Source organism: Aulostomus chinensis, chromosome 17 (genome assembly GCF_037954235.1).
Source record: "Aulostomus chinensis isolate RoL2024-O1b breed Wild chromosome 17, RoL_Achi_v1.0, whole genome shotgun sequence".
NCBI classification, from domain to species: Eukaryota; Metazoa; Chordata; class Actinopteri; order Syngnathiformes; family Aulostomidae; genus Aulostomus; species Aulostomus chinensis.
This window is the reverse complement of record NC_141336.1, coordinates 19,666,050-19,689,980: the sequence shown is the minus strand read 5'-3', so window position 1 is coordinate 19,689,980 and position 23,931 is coordinate 19,666,050. Positions and strand designations below refer to the sequence as shown.

The 23,931-nt window shown below is 42.5% G+C and overlaps 1 protein-coding gene across 2 annotated transcripts in view; it reads right to left on the bottom strand.

Moving 5' to 3' along the window:
* LOC147246677 (latent-transforming growth factor beta-binding protein 2-like) overlaps positions 1-23,931 on the bottom strand; it is an 89,499-nt gene that overhangs the window by 33,608 nt on the left and 31,960 nt on the right. For both annotated transcript variants that reach the window (XM_086181939.1, XM_086181940.1), the window contains 6 exons: positions 21,454-21,719; positions 20,580-20,756; positions 17,621-17,827; positions 14,353-14,636; positions 13,216-13,318; positions 3,345-3,419 (listed from right to left, as the gene is read on the bottom strand). In XM_086181939.1, coding sequence (XP_086038065.1) covers positions 3,345-3,419; positions 13,216-13,318; positions 14,353-14,636; positions 17,621-17,827; positions 20,580-20,756; positions 21,454-21,719 — 1,112 coding nt within the window. The remainder of the gene's footprint in view (positions 1-3,344; positions 3,420-13,215; positions 13,319-14,352; positions 14,637-17,620; positions 17,828-20,579; positions 20,757-21,453; positions 21,720-23,931) is intronic.

The window sequence follows — 23,931 nt, the reverse complement described above, 5'->3', positions numbered from 1 at the left end:
CACCACAGATTTTCCCAATTCTAATTAATCTGCTCTTGTTTTGTTGTTTTGCTTCCTGCTGGAAAAAGTGAGCTTATAAAGGATTGAGGCTGATAAATTCTGCGGACAAAAATAAATCCAGGGAATGCCTCAATGTTGCTTTTGTTTGCTGGGCTGTTGTGTCTCTGTTGCTGTAAGTTTTTCTTTACACCTTTCTGTCACAAATATAGATACAGGTAAATAAACCAGGGGTAGAAGCGCTAAAGCTTTTAGGCTCAATATCATACAAGAACAAACCTGCTTCGCTGCTTACAAAAGTCACCTGTCACCGCAAAGTCATTATGAGTCAAGATGGAGCATATAATATAAAGACAGATGCCCATCTCTGCTAACATGGCTAATATAACACTTTAAAAGCTGTAAACAACAGTATTCTGTGTGGGACCTTGGGTTTAGTTTAAGCAGTGTGCTTTCTGGTCAGAGTTCAGGTCAGTGTTGGGCTCAGCCTTCATCACATGGGGTCTTTAATCCCTGGTTCTGTGTTGAGTACCAGATTAGTGCTATTGTTACAGTCTGCTGGTGGGTTGACTGGGATTGGATCTGACTTCCATGACATCCTGTCATGACCACAACTAATCTCAACATCATTTCTGAGTTAATGCGTGGTTGCTCTCAGTGACATATTGTTGTAAGAACCCAGATGCAGCTCATAGGAATCTATCAGCAGCTTTTATTGTGACTGTTTTTATTATTAAATGACACCTAACACATACAAAAGTCCAGCCTAAGGGACCACCTGTCTGCTGTGACCCCGTTTGACCTTTAGCTCAAACTCCTTTAAAAACAAAATTCCTATAAACACCTGCAGGATTATTTATGGACACTGTATTGGAAACTGGCTACGTTACTCTCTTTATTATATATTGGCTGTTATAGCAAAAGGGAGTGCTGTATACGTTCTTTGGTAGTCTCAAACCAGACATAACTTATGAGGCCCAAAATGCATGTGTTTAGAGACTGTGAATATGGAATGTACATTCTTATAAGACGGCTAAAACTACCATTACCCGCTAAAGTATGTTTTCCGTTTATTTTTAACTGCATAGCCTAATATATCTGGGTCTCTCAACCTCTCGAGCCAATATTATAAATATGTTTTACATATAAAATAAAAGATGATGTCAAATTTGCCGATGCAAATGACAAAAGCATCTGCGTCGGCCTTTCACCTTACAATGACGGCAACAAATGGTCCTTTCAGATGACCTGGTTTCTGAGAAGCAGATTGTGAAGATAAGGGACTTTGGCTCCGAGAGCAACTGGCTCTGCTGGAACATCTTATTGTTTTGAGGTGTAGAGCACAAACATCGAAGTACTAGCGCAGAACCTGAAAGTGAGGTAAATTCTTCTCTTCTTCTAATTACACACTTGCAGCAGTGTATGAGCACTGAGCAGAAGCTCCAGTTTGGCAAGTTGGGCACCAACATGATAGTAATGACAAAATTCCAGAAAAAGCAGATTTTTGCCTCTTTGGCAATCATTGTGCGACCTTAGGGAATGTAAAAACTGGACCAAGACTTTAAAGCGTTCCAATGAATACAGTGGATAACTGTCAGTTTGGCTTTTTTGGAACTCAAAAAATGAGCAACTGAAAGGGGGGGGGGGAGCGACAACATCTTGAAACAATCATAAAAGAAAAGCACGAGTAGAAGAAAGATACATTTCCACATTAGTTGGCTCCTTTACACGATTGAAAAATAAGTATCTTCCTGTCCACAGGTCTTAATTAAAACATCGTTCTCACCTCGGTCCAAACCTGAAATCATCAAGGCCAAAAGTACCGCGTAGATCAGAAAACACATAGGTTTTGTTGAGTATGACACCATCAATCGAGTCACTGGGTACCAAGAAGACTCATCAATCCCCGCATAGAGCAAGTATAATCCTTTTTCTTTTTCCTTTTTTTACAAAAACACTCTTTCAAGTGGCAGTATGTAATGTCAGAGGCGTGTCTTGTGATGATGAACCAGCAGTGACTTGTCATAAGTCTCTGCAGGTCTTCTTGGTTTCACAGAGCTTTATAGCAAGTTTCAGCTCATTGTTTCGCTATCCAGCACACAGCTTAACTGCTTACACTCTCTTCACTTTCATTGCATTGTGTTTGTCTACAGCAAGCCCCTGTTTTGAAAAGATAGATTTCTAAAAACCTACCGTGCACTACCAGCTCACTACTGAACCGAAGTTAGTTGAATCCAGTGAAGCCCTTAGAGGGTAAAAAGTTATATATGTTCCTCAGAAGTTGACAGTAAAAACAGCTTAAAGAGAGTGAACACTGAATTTAAGATTCACCAAGTTAATATAACTGTGGGTCATTGGGTCTACATGATATGCCAGCCAGCTGATAACAAGTCACTCTGAGGTAGAACCCCTGAGATAAATGTTGAGGAAATGTAGAGGGGGGTTAGTTCATGAGCTCCGAAAAGTCCGAAGTTGTTGCAGCTCTCTTATATTCGCTGATTATCAGCAGTTCCATGCTAGCTCCCTTCAGCTTGCAACCCAGTTATCTACTTCAATACATTCAAGTGGTTCGGCTGATTCCCTTCCACATAAGATAAATGTCAGTCAGGGCGCCTTATTTAAGCTGGCGCCTTATTTAAGCTGCTTCAGTCTGCCTTCAGCCTGCTTCCTCCACATGCCGTCTTGCAAACCACCTCCACCCAAACTCCTTGTTTACATGGTGTGCCTGACTTAAGTCAATTCTCATATCATTGTTGCTGACTCTGTTCTCTACTCTTTGGGGGTCTCTGCGGCGCTCCATGGACAGAGAAGTACTGGAACAGAGCCATGCCGGCAAATTAAGAGATAGCCAATCATATAATTGAATTAAATCAACTGCAAAGTTTTCTTTTGAACAAAAGCGTCCGAGTGAATGAACCGATCGTTCATTGTTGCTGTTTCTTTTTTTACATACAGAAATATGGCTACACTATCAGTCATTCAGCATCTCCTCTGCTGAAAAGAAGGCTAACCAACAAACGTTATCCTGTCAGAACCCACAAAAAAAATTATTTATACAGCATCCCTGGGCTACTGGCTGCTGAACTCTAACCCTGGAGCAAGGCTAATTGTAGTCTTAACCTGGCTGCCATATGGACCAGGCATACATCAAGGAATACTTTTATAGAGGTCTCTGTGAAAACATATGGGCAGTAACTTTTTATCACATCCATGCCATTATATTTGATTGAATGTAGTGATGCTTTGTTTTTGTACAGACTAAACTACCTATTAAAATTGCCAGTGAGTTAAATCATACAATATCCTACAGTACTGAAGTGCATTTTTCAATCCAGTTTATTGCTTACCTTGACAGTTTGTGATATTTAGCCTTTTATATCCTGTGGAACATTCCACTTGACCATTAGCAATCACGGTATATGCTGCAAGAGATAAAGAGAGAGCAGAAGTTTAGAGGGGCAAAATGATCTTACAGTGCACTGCTTTTATGTCACAAAACATTCATCGTGGATGGAGAGAAGGAGCATGGTGCAAGGAGAGGACCATATAATTTACAGATGTGAGCATCTTGGCAAGAGAAACAATGAGGGGACCACCAGCCGGGCCCTATGGGACTCAAAAGTGAGTGTAAGGAAATGAATCCCCATCAACCACATTTATAAGACAGCACTGCCATACAGCAGAATGTAACGATAACACGCGACGTCATTCATAATCATATTACCTATAATTCTCCACAATCCCCAGAGGCAGATTAAGGAAGTGCTTATTTCATAAAAAATATTGAGGCAAACGATGTGACAGCACTGACCTTTACCATCAACCACAATGCAAATCTACTTAAACAACAGACTAATGTCTTTAACTGTTTTCACTGGGAATGACTATTAATGACTGGCGCACGGGAAAGTGCACAAATTGGCCCAAAACCTCTTTCTGCTTGTTTTGCCAGAGCAATAAAAATCATATGGCGTGTGCTTCAGGTGTGTACATTTGAGATTCAGAGAAGTGCTGCAGTAAATAACGTAGCGTGTCTGCCCCAGTGCGACCATATTATCAGTGAGGTCTGAAAACATCAGGTCATTACTCATTCGGCACCGGCTCAAGCCCCAGTACGCTCCATTAAATGTACAGAGAGGTCAGTGCAACTATCATGTGGTGAAAGTAAAGTATCTGTTTGCATTTGAGTGTAAGTGTAGCTGGCTTGTGTTTCCTCACTTCTCAGATAAATTAAAGCATAGACAGTAGAGGTCTGGTGGTTCTGTTTCGCACTTCTGCACAAACAAAGAGAAAATGCTGTTAACACAAAAGCATTTTTACAATTATCTTTGTCATGTTTAAGCTCAAACAAACTTTTCATATTCATGAGTCGACCAGCTCTGTTACACTACAAAAATCGAGTTCAATTTTTATTAACATTACTCCTTTCTTGAACGCACATTATGAGCAAATGAATGAAAAATAAAGTAGAGTCCAACATTTACCACAAACAGAAATCAGTCTTGTCAGCAAAGAAAACACTTCTCTTCCTCTGGCAGAAAAGTCTGGGAAAAGGGGGAGAAGCCGCACTATTGCAGACCAGAGCTCCAGCATGTGTGGACCAGAGTTTTGATCTGTGCGGTGGGCAGCTCAGAGATCTATAATCTGTCTTCTTCAGCCACCTATCCCACCACATATTGGAGGCAAACTCATCAATGTTCTGCTCTGCTTCAACTGGGCAAACACTACAGGACGTCTAAAATCCTAATTGATTGTTAAATGTGGCTGCATCAAGCACTATAAAGAGATTCTTCAAAGCTCTTCTTGCTTCTTACGTCAAACATACACACATTAGAAGATATGAAAATACCAGCACATCACACACTAAAGGATCTCAAGATAATCGTGCAAGAGAGAAAGCAGTGCAAGTCATCTCTCTCACATGATGTGATGTGGAAGCAGATGTAAATATAATGGGGACTGACTCTCTGCTACAATTAGTTGTCGTAATGCTTTGCAGCAAGAGAAAGAATGGAGACAGATGGCAAAAACAGTCCACTTTAAAAATGTTCTGGGACAGACAGCTGAGACAGGTCCCTCACCAAGAACTGAGGATGCGTTTTACTCGTCATTTCCATGTACTAGCTAATGCTAGCCTTAAGTCTTAAATGTTTACCATTGTTTGGCAACACTATCAGCTGATCTGGGGCTGCTTTCTGATTGGTTTCAGGTTGGGAAGTACCCATGTAGTCATCCTGGTTTAAAATCAAAGTATCAAACTTATTAAAATGATCAGGGGTGGCCTTGATGAGTCTGCGAGCAGTTTGGGAGGCTTAAGATTGGGTCTGAAATCAGTTCATCTGGGCAGATAATCATTTCTGACCAGCGCTGATTGGAGAACTGCAATTGTTGGCCTTTGGAGTGCATTCAAGATACTAACACAACCGCATAAAACATATACAGTCAATAAAACCCAGCAAAAGCTCTTGAATCAGTCTCGCTTTCCCAAGAGTGACTGGAATGTGTGCCACAAGGAAGCTTTCTGGGAACGAGGTCCTGGAAACTGAGTTATGTTTTTGGTCCTGCTGTGACCCAGTGGACCAGGCAGGGTCAATGTACCTGAGGGTTGACAGAGCAGAAGTGGGTCAGTATGAAGGGGGCAAGAGGAAAGGAGGGGAAGTGTGTCAAAGCATTGCCCTTGTTCCTGTCTGCCCACCTCATCGTCTTCCTCCACGCCCTCCTAATCCCCATCTAAAATTTCTGAGTAACGAGCTGTTGTGGTAGGGCGGTGGGCATGCCCACCTGCGGGGATGGGATCAGGGAAAGTCTGGCTTGAGTGACAGCAGGGCGCACATGCCAAGGGAAACCCAGTGGGGGGAGGTCTGTCTCAATAAAGCTTATTAGCAGGGACGAGAAGACCTCTGGAAGTAACAGCTTCAACATGAATCTGAGAGACAACTCACTTCACTTGTTTCAAAATGGCTTCAGAGGACAGATAGCACCGCAGACTACTTCAGGACTGAAAATGAAAAAGAGGTTTTAAACTGGCATGATGATGAATGATTCAAGATATACACTTGACAGATAGACACTTGACTTGCACGTAGGGGCTTATTTGGCTAAATTTACAGTCCTGACTATTTCTTTATGTGCCTTCTGGATCTAAAAAACTGCATATTATCACAGGTCAGTTCAGTTCTGTGGATCTTTATTGTTCCCAAGGAGCAACATGGCTTCAAGCGAGGCAAAGCAGCTAATGAACATCTGCATGAGGAAGTAGACAAGGGACCTCCAAAATAATGTATGTGTCTGATACACTGCAGAGCCTCAGCAGTTTATGTTAGATTTTTTTTTTTTTTTTTGGAGTTGGGGTTAAAGTTTAATAAATCCCTCTGTGCTCAGTCTTACATGTAAAAGTTTGGTTAATAACAAATCAAAAATGTGTCTTGTATTCATCTTGAAAAACGATTAGACCAGAACTTCAGATAAATTGAAAACTAAAACATGTGTTTTTTTTAGTGTCTACACAAATCTAGAAAACAAATTTCTTCTCATGCAAAGCAATGATGTCTCCATTCTCCTGCTGGCTTCTACAATCATTTCAGTCGAAAACATTTGTGTAGAGTTACACAGGCAGTGGTTTGCAAGAGTGAACTCAAGCTGCGCATCATTAGTGTCACCCTTGGTTACAGGGGTTTAAATCCAGACTGGTCTGTATCCAGTGAAGGTACAGAGAGAAACTTCCAATTGTTGTCTACCCATTTAACCCTGATCAACAAAAGACTTTGTCACCCCTCACTAATGTATTGTCCCTCTCCATTCAGTTGTGTTGTGCATTCCCCTGGCAACTGTTGAATAATATTTGCTTGAATTCCCTGACTTGTAAAATTTAATTCAAATTCCTTCGACATTCATTATTGGTGATTCTACCCGAAATCTGATTAAATCCTTTAAGCCTCTTTTTAATATGAAAGTGACATTCGCTTGGAGGAAGGCACTGCTGAGGGTAAATGAAAGGAGAGCTTATGCAAAATCAAAGAGAACAGAGGGGCAGGAGGCTGGGAAAGGAAAGATTTTAATGGCAAATGGTCTGCATTTATATAATGCTTTTATAGTCTACCCACCAATCAAAAACACATTCACACACTGATGGCAAAGGCATCAGGAGCAGTTAGGGATTCAGGGTCTTGCTCAAGGACGCTCAGGCATCAAACCAGGATCATTTGGATAACTGACCCACTCTACCTCTTCAGATCCCAGTCAGATGGGTTCCTGTATTGAGATCTTTAATTGTTAATTTGGTACAATCATTCAGTGGACCACCCAGCCTGGGGGTGTAAGACAACTGAAAGGTCTGGTCCATCAATTACAGGGCTCAGAGCCCTTCACCAACATCCCCAGGGGACTGTCTGAGAGGCTACCTCAGCGTTGAGCTTCTCCCCTTGGTGGGCTGGAAAACCTGAGAATGTGTGGGAGGCAGGAGGGGCTCATGCCATCCACAGGATGGGAAAAGGAGACAGTCTTCCCTTCTATTCCATTGGGGGCAAATCTAGAGGAAAATAACCAACACCAAAGCCAAGACCTCCAAGGGGCCCTTTCCAGCAATTTATTTTCTGACATGCTGCCACAAGATCAACTGGTGCCACACGGAGAAAACCAGGAGCAAACAGAAGGTTAATCACCATGAAAGGTTTCAAGTCTTTTAAATCTGTAAGATGCCAAAGCCATCTTTTCTTGGCCTTCCAGATGACGCTTGATTGGAGCGAACAGCCTCAGGGTTTTTTGCTTTCAAAAGAGACAGTCTTGCTGGCATGTGATGCATTCAGGTCTCTATAATAGGCCTTGTAAATAATGTGTCCCTGCTTCTAAAGGCTAATCAGCAGGGACACTTGAGACTAATAACAACATCCTTCTACTCATACAGACACAATGTACAAACTCAGAGAAATCTGCTCAATCATTAACAGGCTAAGCCGTCTATCCGTGTCATATTTTACTAACAAGATCAAACCACACCAACCAACAACCAACAGGCTTTGATGAAGGGATTATTTAAATTTTCTGCAAAATTAAATCTTTACAGAAAACACATTTTTTTATCGTTCCTATTCACGAAAGTATGTGTTTTACATCTCTGTTTGTAGTTTGACCATTTTGCTTGACGCCCTGCTCCAAGACGCTGACGGCAGAGTAACCCGCATCAAACACACATTTAAAACAGACCCACATTCCTCTATAATCTCCAAATCACTGTGGAATATTAACCACCTGGGCTACTTCCAGAAGAAGGCATGCCACGGTACATTCCCAATAAAAATCTGGTTAGCTTAGCTTGTATCTAATTACGAAATTTCTAAACCATCAGCCCCCAACTGGGATGTATTTTTCAAAGTGGTTCGGTCTGCGTAGCACTGATTAGCCACACTGCTGCCCAACTAACAGATTCTATAATTGTGATTGGATAACACCAAGTCAACATCAATAAATCAAATACTCCACAAGTGATGTGATGTCTCTATCAAATCACAATTAGAAGCTGCTGTGGAGCTGTTCCAATGCATCTGCTTCCCTTCACTGCATCTCTGGTTTTCATTGGTCATTAACAAGTGTTCACGTTTGATCAACACTAATAAAAAGCAATAATCACTGGCTTTGGCCCCTACATGAATGTCAGATTAAATGTCTGTGGAGATTTGGAAGAGATGAGTTCATACGGAAAGACGTTGTGGAACTCTGTTGGCCTCCTCCTTTGCCTTTTCTGATTTTATTGATCTAAACCTCATGGAGGGGAGCAGAGTGTTCTCAACACATAAACAACTACTGCCTAAGTAACCTGCACTGGATTCAAACACAACCACGAGCATGGGAGGTGGGTGTGGTAGCATGACATCTAAAACCATTGGGCGCTAGCATTTAACACAGTTCATTTCTTAAAGTTTACTTCTGTCACACCATTTCTGGACACAAACTGTTCAGATATATCTCGGTGTCCAGTGGGCAACCAATTGGACTAAAAGCTGTTACTTTTCACTCGATGAATCTCGATATTTCATTTTATTTTATTCGGTAAAAACAAAAACTCTGGTGAATTTCAAACATTTGGTCACATTATCCAAAGGATGTTTGATCTGGAAATTTAGCCATGATGCCGTGAGAGGTGATGGTTGGAAGAAAGATCTTTTGCTTAGAACAATGTTGTAATTCTTTTCAGACTACATCTGGCTAATTCAAGAATGACATTTTTCAGTCTGAAAAGATGCAATGCATTGTAGGGAAGTTGAGTATGTCCAGTAGCAGCTTATCCACCCCAGAAGACTGAACAGATAGGTCATGAAGAAAAGTAGACAGTAGATAGATATTATCTCACCGCCAGTTGATGCTGTTTTGAAAGAATATCTGGGTACCGAGTGGTCTCTGACAGAGAGTGGCTGATATGCAGCTGTAGCGGGAGATGAGTGTTGATTTCGTGTCAGCAGTGGTAAATGTTTGCTTCCTGTTTCTGTCAACAGTTCTCATTTCAACCCAAACCACTATCTTTTCTAAAGCCAACCAAGTTGTTTTTGTGCCTAAACCTGACCAGGCCATGCTAAAAATGTCCCATACAAGAGGGTCCTAACAAATGACCCTTTATAACTTCATGTGCTGGAAGACTTGTGGCCAGTAGACATAAAAAAAACCCTTGCTAATCCAGTAAAATTGCTGTATAAACTTCTCATGTATACAAAATCCACATATAATGCAGTTGGAAAGCACCTCATTCGCAGTGTGACATCATACCATGGGAGAGGGAGAGGTGGTGAGTCAAACAGGCCGCCAACTCCCACAGACAGAGAAGTGAGGTGAAGGAGAGGGTGTAGCGAAGGCGACATGAGGCCAATGACAGCATGAGGGCCTTGTTGACCCAGGGTGGTAAAGTCAGTGGAAGCCAAGGCTCCTGTGGGTGTGGTGGTTACTGTAGACCCTGGGGATGACTGATCTGGCTCCCCAGAAAACCACCCAGCCTTTAAGACAAGTGGGAAACTGCCCAATATTGACACAAGGGGCAAAAAACGGTTTTCAATTCAATTAGCTGTCAAACGCAGAGCAAAGGAGGGGCGATGATTATATGGGTTGATGGTTAAGGAAAACCGCACGCTTCTCTGCTGAGAAGGCATGGATTTCATTGGTTTTTCACTATCTGCAGGATAACACAAAAATTATAGGGCAGATTTTCACCAAACTTGGTAGAGGGGTGTATTATGGGTCGGGGAAGATACCCTTAAATTCAAAGGCACATTAGACATAATGCCAACTGGTGACAACAGGATTTTTTAAAAACATTTTAATGTATCCCTAATTGTGGGTTGATCAGATTCTTCTAAAATTTGGTCAGTAACGCCTGAAAAACTTGGTGATGTGTTACTATGAAGGCGGAGACTTTTCGCTCTACGTCATTACCATGGCATGACAATCAATCTTGATATTCTACCGTAGAACGTGTAATTGTTGTCACTGGATTTGACATTGTCAGATCTTTCCCAAATTTCACATGTTAGAAGAGAATCCCGGCCTGAGGACATCTGCAGGCTGAAGTGAAGTCACAGTCGTAGCACCACCTGATGGCTAGCAAGCCTGGTGCAGCAAACATTATTTGATTTAGATTGGAAAGAAAGTGTTGTACTCACTTGATGTACACTATCATAACATGTGGAAAGTGATATTTGCAAAACAGCGCATGCATTCGATTGCTCTGTCCTTTAAGATTCACGTATTTTCAGGGTTTACTACCATGCCTCTCAACAGAACAGCAACACACTGAGACATGGGTAGGGGGTGCAGGGCCCTGCTCATCGATGCTTGTTTTACATTGGGTTTGGCTTGCCTAGAGTGGTGCCATTTAGATTTACTGTAACAAATACATTCCTTAACCAATCCCCAACATTACACATAGAAAAATGCTAACTCTTTGCCTCTCAAGCATCACATTCCACTGAGTTATTGAGGGGAGTCATACACAAACAGCCTCATCTATTCCCTCCCTTATTCTCTCAATGTACTTGACCAGTTACTGGTTAACTCTCAGACCTGAGGGAATATTTGACCATCTCCATGATAAATTAATGTCATATGAAACCATATTTTCGTTCTAACAAGGTTATAAATTTAGGGCAATCTTCTCCCCACCTCATCATCAGAACCAGAGGGATGGAGTTGACTAAAGGCTGGTCTGGTTGATCTGGATCTCGTTATGAGCCAGGAATCCCTAGCATGCAACTTTTAAAGGCACTGACTGGCTCCCACTGAGATGGGTCACACTGGCATTCATGCCTCCACAATGTCAACCTTCACAAACACACATGCACATAAACAAAACACTCATATTTTCCTCCCTTATTGCCACAAAAGGGACATAAAGTCCTTCGCCCAACAATAAATAATACCCAGCTATAATGTTGTCAACTGTGCTGAAATGATCCTCATAGACAGCTAGACACACTGTCTGCAACGACAGGAATTTATTGAACATATATTATTTATAGGGCATTGTGCTGCTTATCAGTTCCATTGCTCACCAGTGCTTATCAAGTGGAGTCTTTGCCAAAATACTGGCAGTGATGCGGAGCCTGAATGGGCCTAAAACTGGAAATAGCTGAAAATATTTGAAGTTAATCCAGGAGGCAAGGACTTGCTAAAAATACTGTTTGCCAAAGAACTGTGGCTATTAATCTGTGGCCCCATTGACATCCTTTAGAAAGTAATAAACGAGTAATGTTGAATTGTTTGCTTACAGTACAAAATGGACTAATAGTAGTATCACACCCCCAAATAAAAACAGGGTTTTCATGACATCATTATCACACACTCAACAAGAGACGCAGGAGACTCCTATAAAACTCAATGACTTTTCCCCACATTGCAATCTGACAACTGACATTTTCACCAGAAACAGAACAAAGGAACAGCAACATTTTTCAGGGGCTGTTGTCTCCTGGTTGCATATCATTCCTGTCAAACACAAGCCAGTAAGTACGGAATGCAGTGCTAAGATCTCGCCAAGTGTCTAAACTGAGAACAATAACACTCAGGAATTCAAAGCACTTCTCTTATTAAAGCTCCTTCCAACACTTGTGAGACATTGTATATGACTTCATTTTTTACTCTTTAGTTCTCTCAATCCTGGCTTCGTGTGACCTGAGACCTCAGCCTACAGTACTCTGCCCCCCATAACAACAACAGAAACGAGTGAATGGAGCATTGACTGTGTCCCCCTTCCAAACTTCAAAGGAAGAAGCAGAGAAGAACATCTGGGAGCCAAAAGAGAGTGTGCCGGGGGTGGAGCCGATTCTCTCATGCTGAGAGAGATTGGAGAGTGGGAGAGAGAAGAATAGATCTGCATCTAATATGATGGATGGAGGAGACTGAGAGGGATGATGTCTGCTTCTGATTAAGGTCTGGTTGGATATTAAATAGGGCATGAGGACTTTGACATCCAATTGATATCAGCAGACTCAGTGTACTGCAATTAAGAAAGCAGAGAAAAAAAAGTGTCCTCATGTGCCACCATAGATGCTTCTGACATCTGACAAGGCCTAAATGGTAAATCCTACAAAGCCTGAACAAGTACATAAGTCACCCTTCAAAAACACACAGGGCTGTCAGGCTGAGTCAGAGTCTCCATCTTTAGTGAGAGGTGTCACCACCCACCCAGCTTGTCGACGTATAACCACCCTGCTCCTGTTTTTCAAACCTACCGCAGCTCTGGTTGGGGAGCAGCTGACTTGCGGCTGCTCATTTCCTAACTGTTTCAAGGACACACTGGCTCATTCGGCCTGCGGGGTGGGTGGTACTTCTTCTCTCATCTTCAGGCTAAATGTGTTTTCATTTGCTTCCCAGTTTTGGTTTCATGGAAGCTAAAAAAGCACAATTTGTACAACTTGATCCATCGTCAAATCTTTACAAAAGTATTCAAGGATCTGATGATGACTGCTAATTATCCTTGTCGGTATTGTTCAGGCCTGTGATAAATGTTGCCACTAAATATAAGCAACTACTGATGAGGAATTTTAAAGACCAAAAACAATCCATAAAAATATACAGTGCTCTGAATGGAAACTCTGCTTGAAGAGAAGAGAGCCAAGCATTACTGTTTTGAACCCTTGTGATAAAGATACAAATAGCACACTAGAAAAACAATACCACCTGATTAGAATGAAAGAACAAGAAGGCTCAATACGACCAGTTTTAGTCTGGAGGGGTTACCTGGTTTGGGTGGACACTTTTGGCACTTGTTGAGTCCCCAGGAGGCACCCACACTTCCACAGCAGTCATCTTGTTTGGTTAGGCCTGGGAGAGGCTTGCCACACTACAACAACAACAACAACACACATCTGTGTTGAATCTAAGAAACAAGTTTTGAGGATGAGTGTGACATTTTTTGTGCCTGCATCTGTGCAAATATGTGTGTTTGCTAAATCAGAATTTGTGAGTTTGTTTGTGTGTGTACCTATCTCTAGGAACAGAGTGAACTGGGCACATCTGAGACTAGTTACTTGGAGGAGGATATAAACACCAAGTTGCAGGAACAGCTATGAACCTCCTGGCATTTGGACCATGGACCTCATTAAGGCATTTGCCTAATTATGAGAGATTCCTATCAGATCTTACTTATTGGATTTTTGGCCAGTAGAGATTATGAAACTCAAGAGGCAACAGAGAAGACATTATTCTGCAGAACACCAAAACTGGCAGGAAAGTAGGGAAAACTACATGCAAGAGCTTTTGTGCTTTTCTGTGGCAGTTCTATTGGAGTTCTGAACAACCACTGATTGGAATACTTTATTTCAAGATATCCATGTCGCCACAGTACAGAAGATGGGAGCTGAAGCATAACCAAAATAGATGAAGGACTAATGCTGGGGAAAAAAATCTGGGGAAAAAATCTAGCTCCTTTAATTGCAGCACCTGACAAACCTACAAGCTAAGAGTCAAACATAACACCTCATCACCGCCAAGAGAACAGAGCCTGTTAGCCTCAGATTAGCCAAAGTCACACCCTACCACCTGAGGCGTTCACCATTTCTATTTTGTTTCATGGTGGTCATCCTCGGATTATCCTGACAACGCAAAAAACAGGAGATGTGTCAGCTCAGCAGAGTCACAAGAGGACAGGCCACAAATCTTGCTGTTCCCTGGCTCCATCCTTACTCATGAAACATGGAATGGCTAGCATGACATAAATGATAACCATGGACCCACTTCCTGTTTGAGACAACAGCTTTTTGGAGAAAGTGATGGTAACATTATGGTGCCTGTGCTTAACAACATCTACAGTGGAACATGGCTTGGATCACTTAAAGATATGGTGTGCATAATGTGTTTACATGATTGACATGATACCTGTCCGTCAACTGTTTCCTGAAAGCATCTTCCCACATGTCCATTCTGACGGTTGTTTGGTCTGACATGGCCATAGCCATTCCCATTGGTGTGTACGTCTCTGCTACTGTGCTCACTAGTGGGTTCATGTCCATTACCAGGTTGAGAGCGCTGCTGGACAGAGTGTGCCCCCTCTGTGGTGGCCGGTCTATGACCAGGCTGAACCCGAGCTACTTGGTGGACCTGGACCTCAGCCTCAGGAGGATGTTGAATATGGACGTTGACCAAGGATGGATGAAGAGATGCTGGAAGAAGAGAGATGCACAGCTCAAGTGATATACAACCAGGGACACCTGCTACCTTAGCTTTCATAGGTTTTATCAGTACCTATACCAAAATCTCATCCTTCTGCTGTCCTGCAGTCATTTAAGAACCTAAACATGGACAGAAGCCTCCTATATTAAATGGATTGGCTGATTTATTGTTTGATTTCAATTTTGAATTAATGTAAGTGGAAGCAGCTTCAGCCAACGGCTAACAGATGTGAGGAATGTAATCAGCTAGTACCCTGCACAAACTTTTTCCAACTCAAATTTGGCTTTCTTTTTCATCAGGTTATGAGGTCCTGATGGGGAATTCCCAGCAATGAAAACACTATTGGTACTACAAAAACAGCAACAACAACACAAAAGCGTTTGGGATTCTCTGGTTTAAATCAAATCATCTCAAAGACCAAAAGCAGACTTGCTGAGGAGTTGAGATGATGTTGCAATATGGAGAATGAGCTCTTTTGTCCTTCTGACAGAGGGGAAGCATCCATCTTCAGGGAGTGCCAGGGCTTTTTCCCAGAATTCTAACCCACTCTCATGAATCAGTCTGAGTTTTGTCTCTACAAGGACACCACTAAATGTGGCAATTATAGACCACTATCTATTCTTAAAGTCCAAATAACATTTTTTGCTCAGATCTTAAAACCCCATTTAACAATATTAATTTATTGCAACCAGACAGATTTTGTGAAAACATGGCTTGCATTGATATAAAATGGGGACTACTCCATATAAGTCATCTGCCAAAGATGACGCCAAGCAGGAATACCTTTGATAAGTCCTGCAGCATTTTAAATTGGATTCCAATTTCATTAAAAAGACTTTCATCAAATAAAAACCCATCTGCAATAACAAACATCGCATTGTATCAACCAAGGTCACCTAATCATGTTCTTGTTGACAGGGATTTATTAACACCGATCGCTCTATATCATTGTATGCTGATGACATTTTGTCATATTTCAACAAGGCTCCCACCACAGTGCTGCATATTTGAGATTTTTCCAAGCATTCATCTCTGTCTGAATACAAATTTAACTGGACAAAATCATCGATGTTTCCATTAAACCATTAATATGAGCCATTCAGTTTGATGAGTTCATTACCATAACACATTCCAGTGGTTAAGTACTGTATTTAGGGGGGAGGACATTTCCCCTCTTTAGTTATTTTTGCCAAAAATAACTTTCATGGCATGTACAATAAAAGTAAATTAGACCTTAATAGACTGTTTTATCTCCCCAAAGCAACAAAATTGTGTGATTCAGTTGTTAAAATTGACATATTTTGAATACTTTTACGACTACAATCTGATAACTGAGATAAAATGTACTGTTTCTAAATTTTTTGGAGTGACAGATGGTTGCATGTAAAAGCTGACAACTCTCCAATGTAACAAAATATTAAACATTATTCTTATTCATTTCTCTTGAGACTATTATCAGATTGGCTTGATCCTCTCTCTGTTACTTGTTGAAAACCTATAGAAAGTAACCGTAGACCCACAAAGATTGGAGTATCTGATTTACTCCGATGTCCCTTTGAAATAAGCTAAACTACAGATTGGCCGTAAAATGAGATGCCTTCTGTCAGTTTGGTGTTTCACTGACAAGGAATCTGACGGAACATATAAATGGCACCCTAATGCTCCACTCTTTAATAACTATTTTCTCCTTATTGCATGGATCCCACTATAATGTGCAGCCTGGATTACTAAAAGTGTTCACACATGTCTAGCGACATAATGACTTTAGTCTTTGTTGCTCTTAAATCAAGAAGATGACCCCTCACGACGAGCTGCTCAGTGAATGCCTCAGACAGCTGAAACCTGATGAGAGTGAGGAGAGAGAGGAGTGTACATGGACAGACAAGCCCCTAAACAGTCTATCAAGAGGACCTACCAATGGCTGGAACATGCTGGACTGAAAGACAGCACAGAGACACTCACCATGGCAGCATAAGAGCAGGCCCTAAGCACAACAGACAAAGAGGCCAAGGTCTACCACACCAGATCAGACCCATGGTGCAGGCTGTGTAAGGATGCTCCCAAGACAGTCAAACACATAGTAGCAGGGAGTAAGATGCTCGCCGCAAAAGTGTACATTGAGAGGAACAACCAAGTTGTAGGGATGGTGTACAGAAACATCTGTCCCCAGTATGGACTAGAAGTACCCAGATCCCTGTGTGTGTGTGTGTGTGTGTGTGTGTGTGTGTGTGTGTGTGTGTGTGTGTGTGTGTGTGTGTGTGTGTGTGTGTGTGTGTGTGTGATCTCAAAGCTGCACCTTGTGCCCAGATGGACTTATAGATTCTTTCATGCACATGTATTGGGAAAGCAAAAGGAGAGTATTCTACTACTCTATCTGATGTACTTGACTCCCATGCAAGAATGCATTGTGCACTATTATGGCATGATCAGCAATGACAGATAAAAATCAAGAGGCTGTAATCACCACCTCTATCCACATATTGCAGTTTGAATCCATGTGACCTGCAAATTTCTTGATGAAATTTTTCTTAGAGACTTAGATGAAGTCAGAATTTTTGCTTTTACATACATTGACAAAATGACTGCTGAATGAATGCCGAAAGACTAAAAACATAAAACAATCATACCAAGAGGGTTAGAAAGTGAGCAAATAATAACTTCATGATGCTTTGGTCTGTTTCCAGTATCCACTTCTGTTTCATAGAAGCCCCATTGTGCGAACAATATGATAGTTATTCTGCTAAAAATAATCTGACCTCCATTGCTGGTCCACAAAGGCAACAGCACTGAAAAATAAACAAGACCGGTATGCATTAAAAAAACCTGTGATTATGAAGAGAAGTGGAGGAACTGACAAAGAATAAGGCCCTGCCATGCCTACATTTATCACAGTGATATATCGCCACAAAATGACTGGGTGTCAATGCAAGTGCAAGGCTGCCCTCCCATATTGACTAGTGCACTGGGTGCTTACCTTGCTGGTTGGACAGTGGTAGTGTGTACATGGAATGGGAAGGAGATTTCTGTCCAAAGTAGCTGGAGTCCTTGTTATTGTGAGAGGTGGGTTTGGTATGAGGCGGGGCTGGCAAGTGGCAAAACTTCCCAGTGGAGTTGGATGGACACCAACACAAGTCCCTGCCGATGCAACGGCCTCCATTCAGACAGGGGATCTGACAAAAGACTGCAGAGAAGAAGAGGAATGAGAGGCCTGGCTGTGTCAGAGGTAAAGAGAAAGTGTATTTGTTAGGATAAGCAATTACATCATGCATGTATGCATCTTCATACATACATCTGCACCAGTATAACAACACAGAAAGGGTTGTCCTAATAGTCGTCTGGCTACCTATGGTTAGGCCTGGTTTGAAACAGCAGCAACAGTCGTGCTTTTCTCAGGTTTCATTTTTGTCCTGAGGGCAGTCGTGGCACCATCCCTCATGCTGTTCTTCTCTTCCATGCCTCATATCCATAATTATACACTCCTAAGCAGACTGATGAACGATGATTCATCTTGCAGTAATTTGTGAAACAAACAAGTCGGCAGGGAACAGGAGTAAAAACATATAAATTCCCAAACTATCTTGAGCAAAAAAGGAGAGCAACAAGCCTTAACCTCATAAGTAAATTAAATCCCAAAATGTGCTCAGCCTAGAGTTTGATTTATAGTTTGCAATTCACCAAGGAAAGTGAGAGAGAGAGGGAATGCCAGCTCAGCGAGATGATGTTCGATATACTGCCCTCACAGCCCTTTCATTGGCCTTATCTTTTGGCATGAAGGATGGGTGCCAGCCCAGCACCCTACATACCTGAGCCTGCTCTCATTCACTCTGACCTGACCTCCCTAACTCAAAACATCAAAGACTATCAAGTGAAAAAAAAAATCAATTCAACCATGACGAATAAGAAAACAACCATTCACAAAGGGTGAGCAAGTGAAGCTGTTTTTTCGGTTCAGCAGCGCCACACTTCACAAATATGAGGGCTCCTTTTCAAGACAGCCGGAGGTCAGATCGGACCATTTACGAGACAGACAGAAGAAGACCCTCGTGATGGAAACACGCTGTGCGCTGCATCCTCTCTTTGTCATTAAGATAGACAGTAACACACAAACAGGGAGATGCTGGACAGTTTCAATGGCATGTAGGGAATGAGCTCCCTGTCACAAAGCATTAACAACAGTTAGACAGTAAGAGGAAGAGAGGGAGAGATGGAATGAACCTAGAAGTAACGGACAGGGAAGGGAAGGGATTAAGAAGGGATCATTTGAGACTAAAAACAGAACAAAGATGGGGATAAAGTGAAGGAAGGAATAAAAAAAAATGTTTGAAAAGTAATGTGGAAAGACTGAGGAGGGACTGGGGTCCAGACGTACGAGAAGGCCTCATCTAATTAGACATGCTGGCTAAATGATCAGCTCAAGAAGGTTGTTAAATCCGCTCAATGTGGGATGCAGGTCTGTGCTGGTCTGCTTCAGGCCAGTCCCACCCAAGGGCAGGAACTATTCATAGACAACAATCCACTATCTAACAGTGCAGCCCATGCTCCCTCAGCCTATCAGTCTATCCATTCAACAGGCTCACACAACCGAACAGTCTCTCAAATGCACGAGCACACACACACACACACACACACACACTTTTCACTCCATAAACAGACTTGTACCCAATCTAATGTCAGGCTTCAAAGTAAGGGTTATACACAGGGTGCGTATCGAGGGAGCCTGTTATAATTATCCAGACAGATTTTACTGCGTTGTGCAGGGGAACATAACAAACGCATGAGATAACTGTTTGCTGTCCACTCAACATTCTTTGACGACCACGCACACCCACGCAATAACAGGATGCAAGCTTTTTTTAACACTCTTTAAAACATACTTTAAAATAAGGATGGGAGATTAATAGAGAATAAAAATGTGGCATTAAAAACAAACCTCTGTTCAGAGGTTGCAGGTGCCAGGAATGTAATCGTGTAGGAGGCCTCTGCCAGGACGCTGAAGTGTTTAGAATATCTACACCATGATCCAAAACCCCATTAATGGGCACATAAATCTGCAACATCAGCCTGTTTATATATTCATAAGTCAGGTAAGTCCTCTCCAAAGAGACAAGTGCACTTATGTGAACATGGATTGCGTGTCTGTGTGCCTGTTTGAGTTCATATTTATGCGACTTGTGACTAGAGAGGACTTGAACGTGCATGTGTGTGGTATGTGCACCCTTCACCTTTAATCCATATGGAGTAATTGGTCTGAGCCTTGGTTGGACCTTTTCAACTGAAACATGCGGGGCTACGACCCTGCCCTTGGCATTGACCACCCCCCCTCCCTTCCTGTGGACACTCCTGTGTGAATTTGAAGCAAAGCCCCCTGGATAAATGGCAGGTTTAATGTAATCCCTATAAAATCCTGTTCATGCTGCTCTTTCTCTCTTTCTGGTTCTGCCTCTCCTCTTTCATTCATTCCTGCACTCCCAGAGAGCATGTTAAATGGTTAACGGCAGGGCCAACCGCGAGGTGTAAACCGCAAAGAGATGGGGCTAAGTGTTGGGAGCGTGGGACCACCAACCCTTAATGTGTGTGTGCTAGGGGAGATTAGCCCCCTTTTACAGAGCCCACTTTTAATCGGCTTCTACCGCTTTCTCTCTTACTTTGCCTGCCTCTTTTTCTCTTTGACGGATTTTTTGCTCACAGCTTTTATCTGCACCACTTTGCCTCCTCTCTGAGTTTGGTATTCAGAACAGACAGCATGCCACCAGGAACCCATTTTGTCAAGCTCACCCCATAAAGAAGGAATGAGAAACTAGCATGAAGATGCAGGGAAAGTGCGTGAGAATCGGAGACAAGAGAGAAGGTGACAGGAGAGGAAAAATGAAGAGGCGAGAAAAAAAAGGGAATTCACTGCAACGATAACCAGAGGGCCTGTAGTGGACACTCACAAAGTCGAAAGCCTTGGTTCTTCGGCTGCTGCTGCTGTTGAGAGGTCTCACTGTAGACCGTAGTCATATCTCCTTTCTCACAGCTGTTGTAGCAGCGTCCGCCACTGCACACCCGGCGGCACATCATGGGTGTGAAGATGATCTTAATGCGGTCCAGGTTGGAAGTAAGGTTGGCCCCTGGGAAACAAACACATACCTGGTTGAGAAGGAGCAGCAGCAGAGTTCGACTGGAGAGGAGCTGCATCCTACCTCCTTCAGTTTTACTGTGACACTCTCCCCATCTCTTGCAAAGGGAGGTTTATAAGTGTTTGAGGGTGTGTGCTGACGGCTCGCCAGTGGCACGCTGCAGCTGAACGAGCAATGTGCCACATGCCAGCAAAAGGGGAAGAGAATACTACCGGGCTAGCCTCCAAGCCCTTTATCTTCGGAAGAAGGTGTTTTGGATGTGTGTTATGTGTCAAGGAGACAAAGAGAGCGTGAGTGCGATATGGTGTAATGGTGGGAGGCGTTTCAACAGCCGTTGCCCTGGTACACAGCTAAAAATCAAGAGAACAGCTGTGTGTACTGGATAGGGGATCAGGGGAAAATGAGGTAGTGATGGAGTATTAAAATTATGAAAGGGTAGATCCAATTTGTTTTTTGTTGTGGGCCGAGACTTGTCATGTCACACACTCACACAGGCTTAAAGGGATAGCTAGATTTATTCAAACGGGGTCAAATGAGGTTGTATGGTTCCATATATACTTTGAAATATGCCCAGCCAAGTAAAAGGGCTGCCTGCTGACAAAAACAATGAAATGTGAAATGTAAACATTTTGATGTCTCAAACTGTCAGCGTGCAAATACTAAATATATATGAATATGTTGTTTTTACCTGCTGGTAGTAAGGCATTGTTGAACTGTCCATGTAGCTGGCTGTCGCTGGCTGGCTTGTTAGTGTTAGCGTAGTGCATGTTGCTGTGCCCATGTCCATGTCCAGGCCAGGTCCTGTGATCATTTCTGTGGCCGTGAGCATAGCCGTTGCCACTGGGCAGGGCATTGGAAGTGATAGGCGCAGACGATGATGGATAACGTTTCACAGTACGGGAGGTCCCAGTCTGCTGAGGGGAGGAGTCAGAAGGTCCCCGTCTCACTTGGGTCCTGTCAATCACATCATCACAAGACCATAAACACATGATCTCAGACAAAATCTAATGTCTCACACATATACACACGCACAAAGATAAACCCATCAGCACTGTATATGCATCACCGTGAAATCCATTTAAGCACGGTCAGTGTGTGCACCAGAAAATAATGTTCCTGAGAGACAAACACTCTGTCTTAGGTCATAGCTTTGCTTAATTGATTTTATAGATGAGACACAATGATTTGGAAATAAATTTGATCTAATTAAATTAATACTACCATATCATTCCTTAAACACATAGGGCTTCTCAGCTAACATCTGCTGTAAGTCAGAGAGCCATGACCTTAACTAATTAATGAAAGATTCTGTTTGACAATAAAGACATTTCGTAAGAGTCTATTCACCAATGATTAGAAAAAAAATGAAATATCATTGCAAGTAAATGAAATGAGACTCCCAGGTCCCAGTTTGTGTGTGCATCTGTGTGTAACTGGTCTGGTTTGGCTCAGAGAAATGTCTGTGATTAAACACATTACATCTTTCCATCAGAACTACAAAACCTTTCCATCACCCATTTTGTCTGCTTGACTAGATTATGAACTCCCCTGTCTGTGGCCAACCAGGGAGCCACATCCTGAGTGTTGCACTGGGCTGGGGGAAGTATTTAAACTAGGGTCGAAGAACAAAGCTTGACCAGGACGGCGAGGGGGCACGTTTTTTTACCGGTGAGCATTTGATTTGGGTCAATTACTGAGCCTGTGTTGCGCGACCTGGAAGCTGAGCTCATGTGAGAGACCTGGGGTAGGCGCGTGCCTCAGACAGGCAGACAGGCAGGCAGGCAAACAGGCCTACCTGTGCTATGGGGGTCGAGGGGAAGCTTGGGGAATTCTGGGTTTCAGCCCTGCAGAACACATCTGGATCTCACTTATCTACCCTGACAGTCGGCAGAGCAAGACAAAGATGAACCACGCCGGACAGATCAGAGGAAATGCTCTAAGAAGCACACCTGTGGCCCTGTAAGGTAATTGAGGATGTAATCGAACATCAAATAAACCATGTATTAACATTTACTACATGTGGTTTTAAGCCACACACCATGTATTTATACAGTGATTCAGCTCTGCTGACCGACAGACAAACAACAATAACCAGACAAATAAACACATATGTGCATGTTGTACAAGTACGCATATGTGCACAGACAAATACACAAGACACGTCACTGCAGCTCTGGGAACTACAAGTCTATACAAGTCTCTTTATTTGCAGACTATGACAAAAAAAACACAATCCCACTGCCAAGGGGAAGAGGACATTAAATGAGAGGGGGGAAATTTGATAATGGTCTCTCACGTCATCTTTTCAAAAGACAACAGGCAGCACTTATATCTGACAGCTGCTGACCTAGATCCTGAACCTCAGGGCGGATCCCAGGGATAGGATGTGACACAGGGAAACACAAGGTGCCTGTGTCATGGTGGTGGCTAACTCAGCAACACTGTCCCCTCCAAATCATAGTTGGGTTTTTCCATGGTTAACAGCGATACCTGGCCTGCGTGTATCCTGCTTCACTTCCTAGGCTTTGCCAGATGTTGCTCTTTCTGTCTCGCACTTGCAATGGCAAAGTGACTTCCTTCCAGCATGAGCTCACCGCTGCCCTCTCTGCCGGCAGATCAGGGGCCACTGAGGGCAAGCACGACTCTGCACGTTTGATGTCATCATTAGGAACTTCAAGGCCCCAGCGAGCCTAAGAGGAACAATTCCCCCACCTTGTTCTGGGTGACTTGAAAGCAATTTTGAAGACCTCTGCCAAGATTACATAGAACATGGTTTAAACAGACAGATGGGGAAAAATGTTTTGGATATGAAATGATGGCCATACAGTTTTAATTAAATCACTTATGGTGCTGATAAGCTGCTGAATGAGCTTATGGTGCTAAGACAGAAACAAGGCGATTAAAAAAAAATTCTATATGTTATTAATATGTTGTTTTCAGTTTTCGTCATGACTCTACACATACTTTGATATAAATAAAGAATGTAAAATTTCAAAGATGGGATGAAGAAAGAGAATTGTTGCTCATCTCTGTTACCCTTAACACTACAATACTCTGTAGTTCTACCATGCACATCTGCACTAATTTGTGTGTCTAACAGATCTCATCAGAGTTGTTTACAGATTCATCAGCTGTTTTTTAGCAAATAAATAGATCTGATAAATCC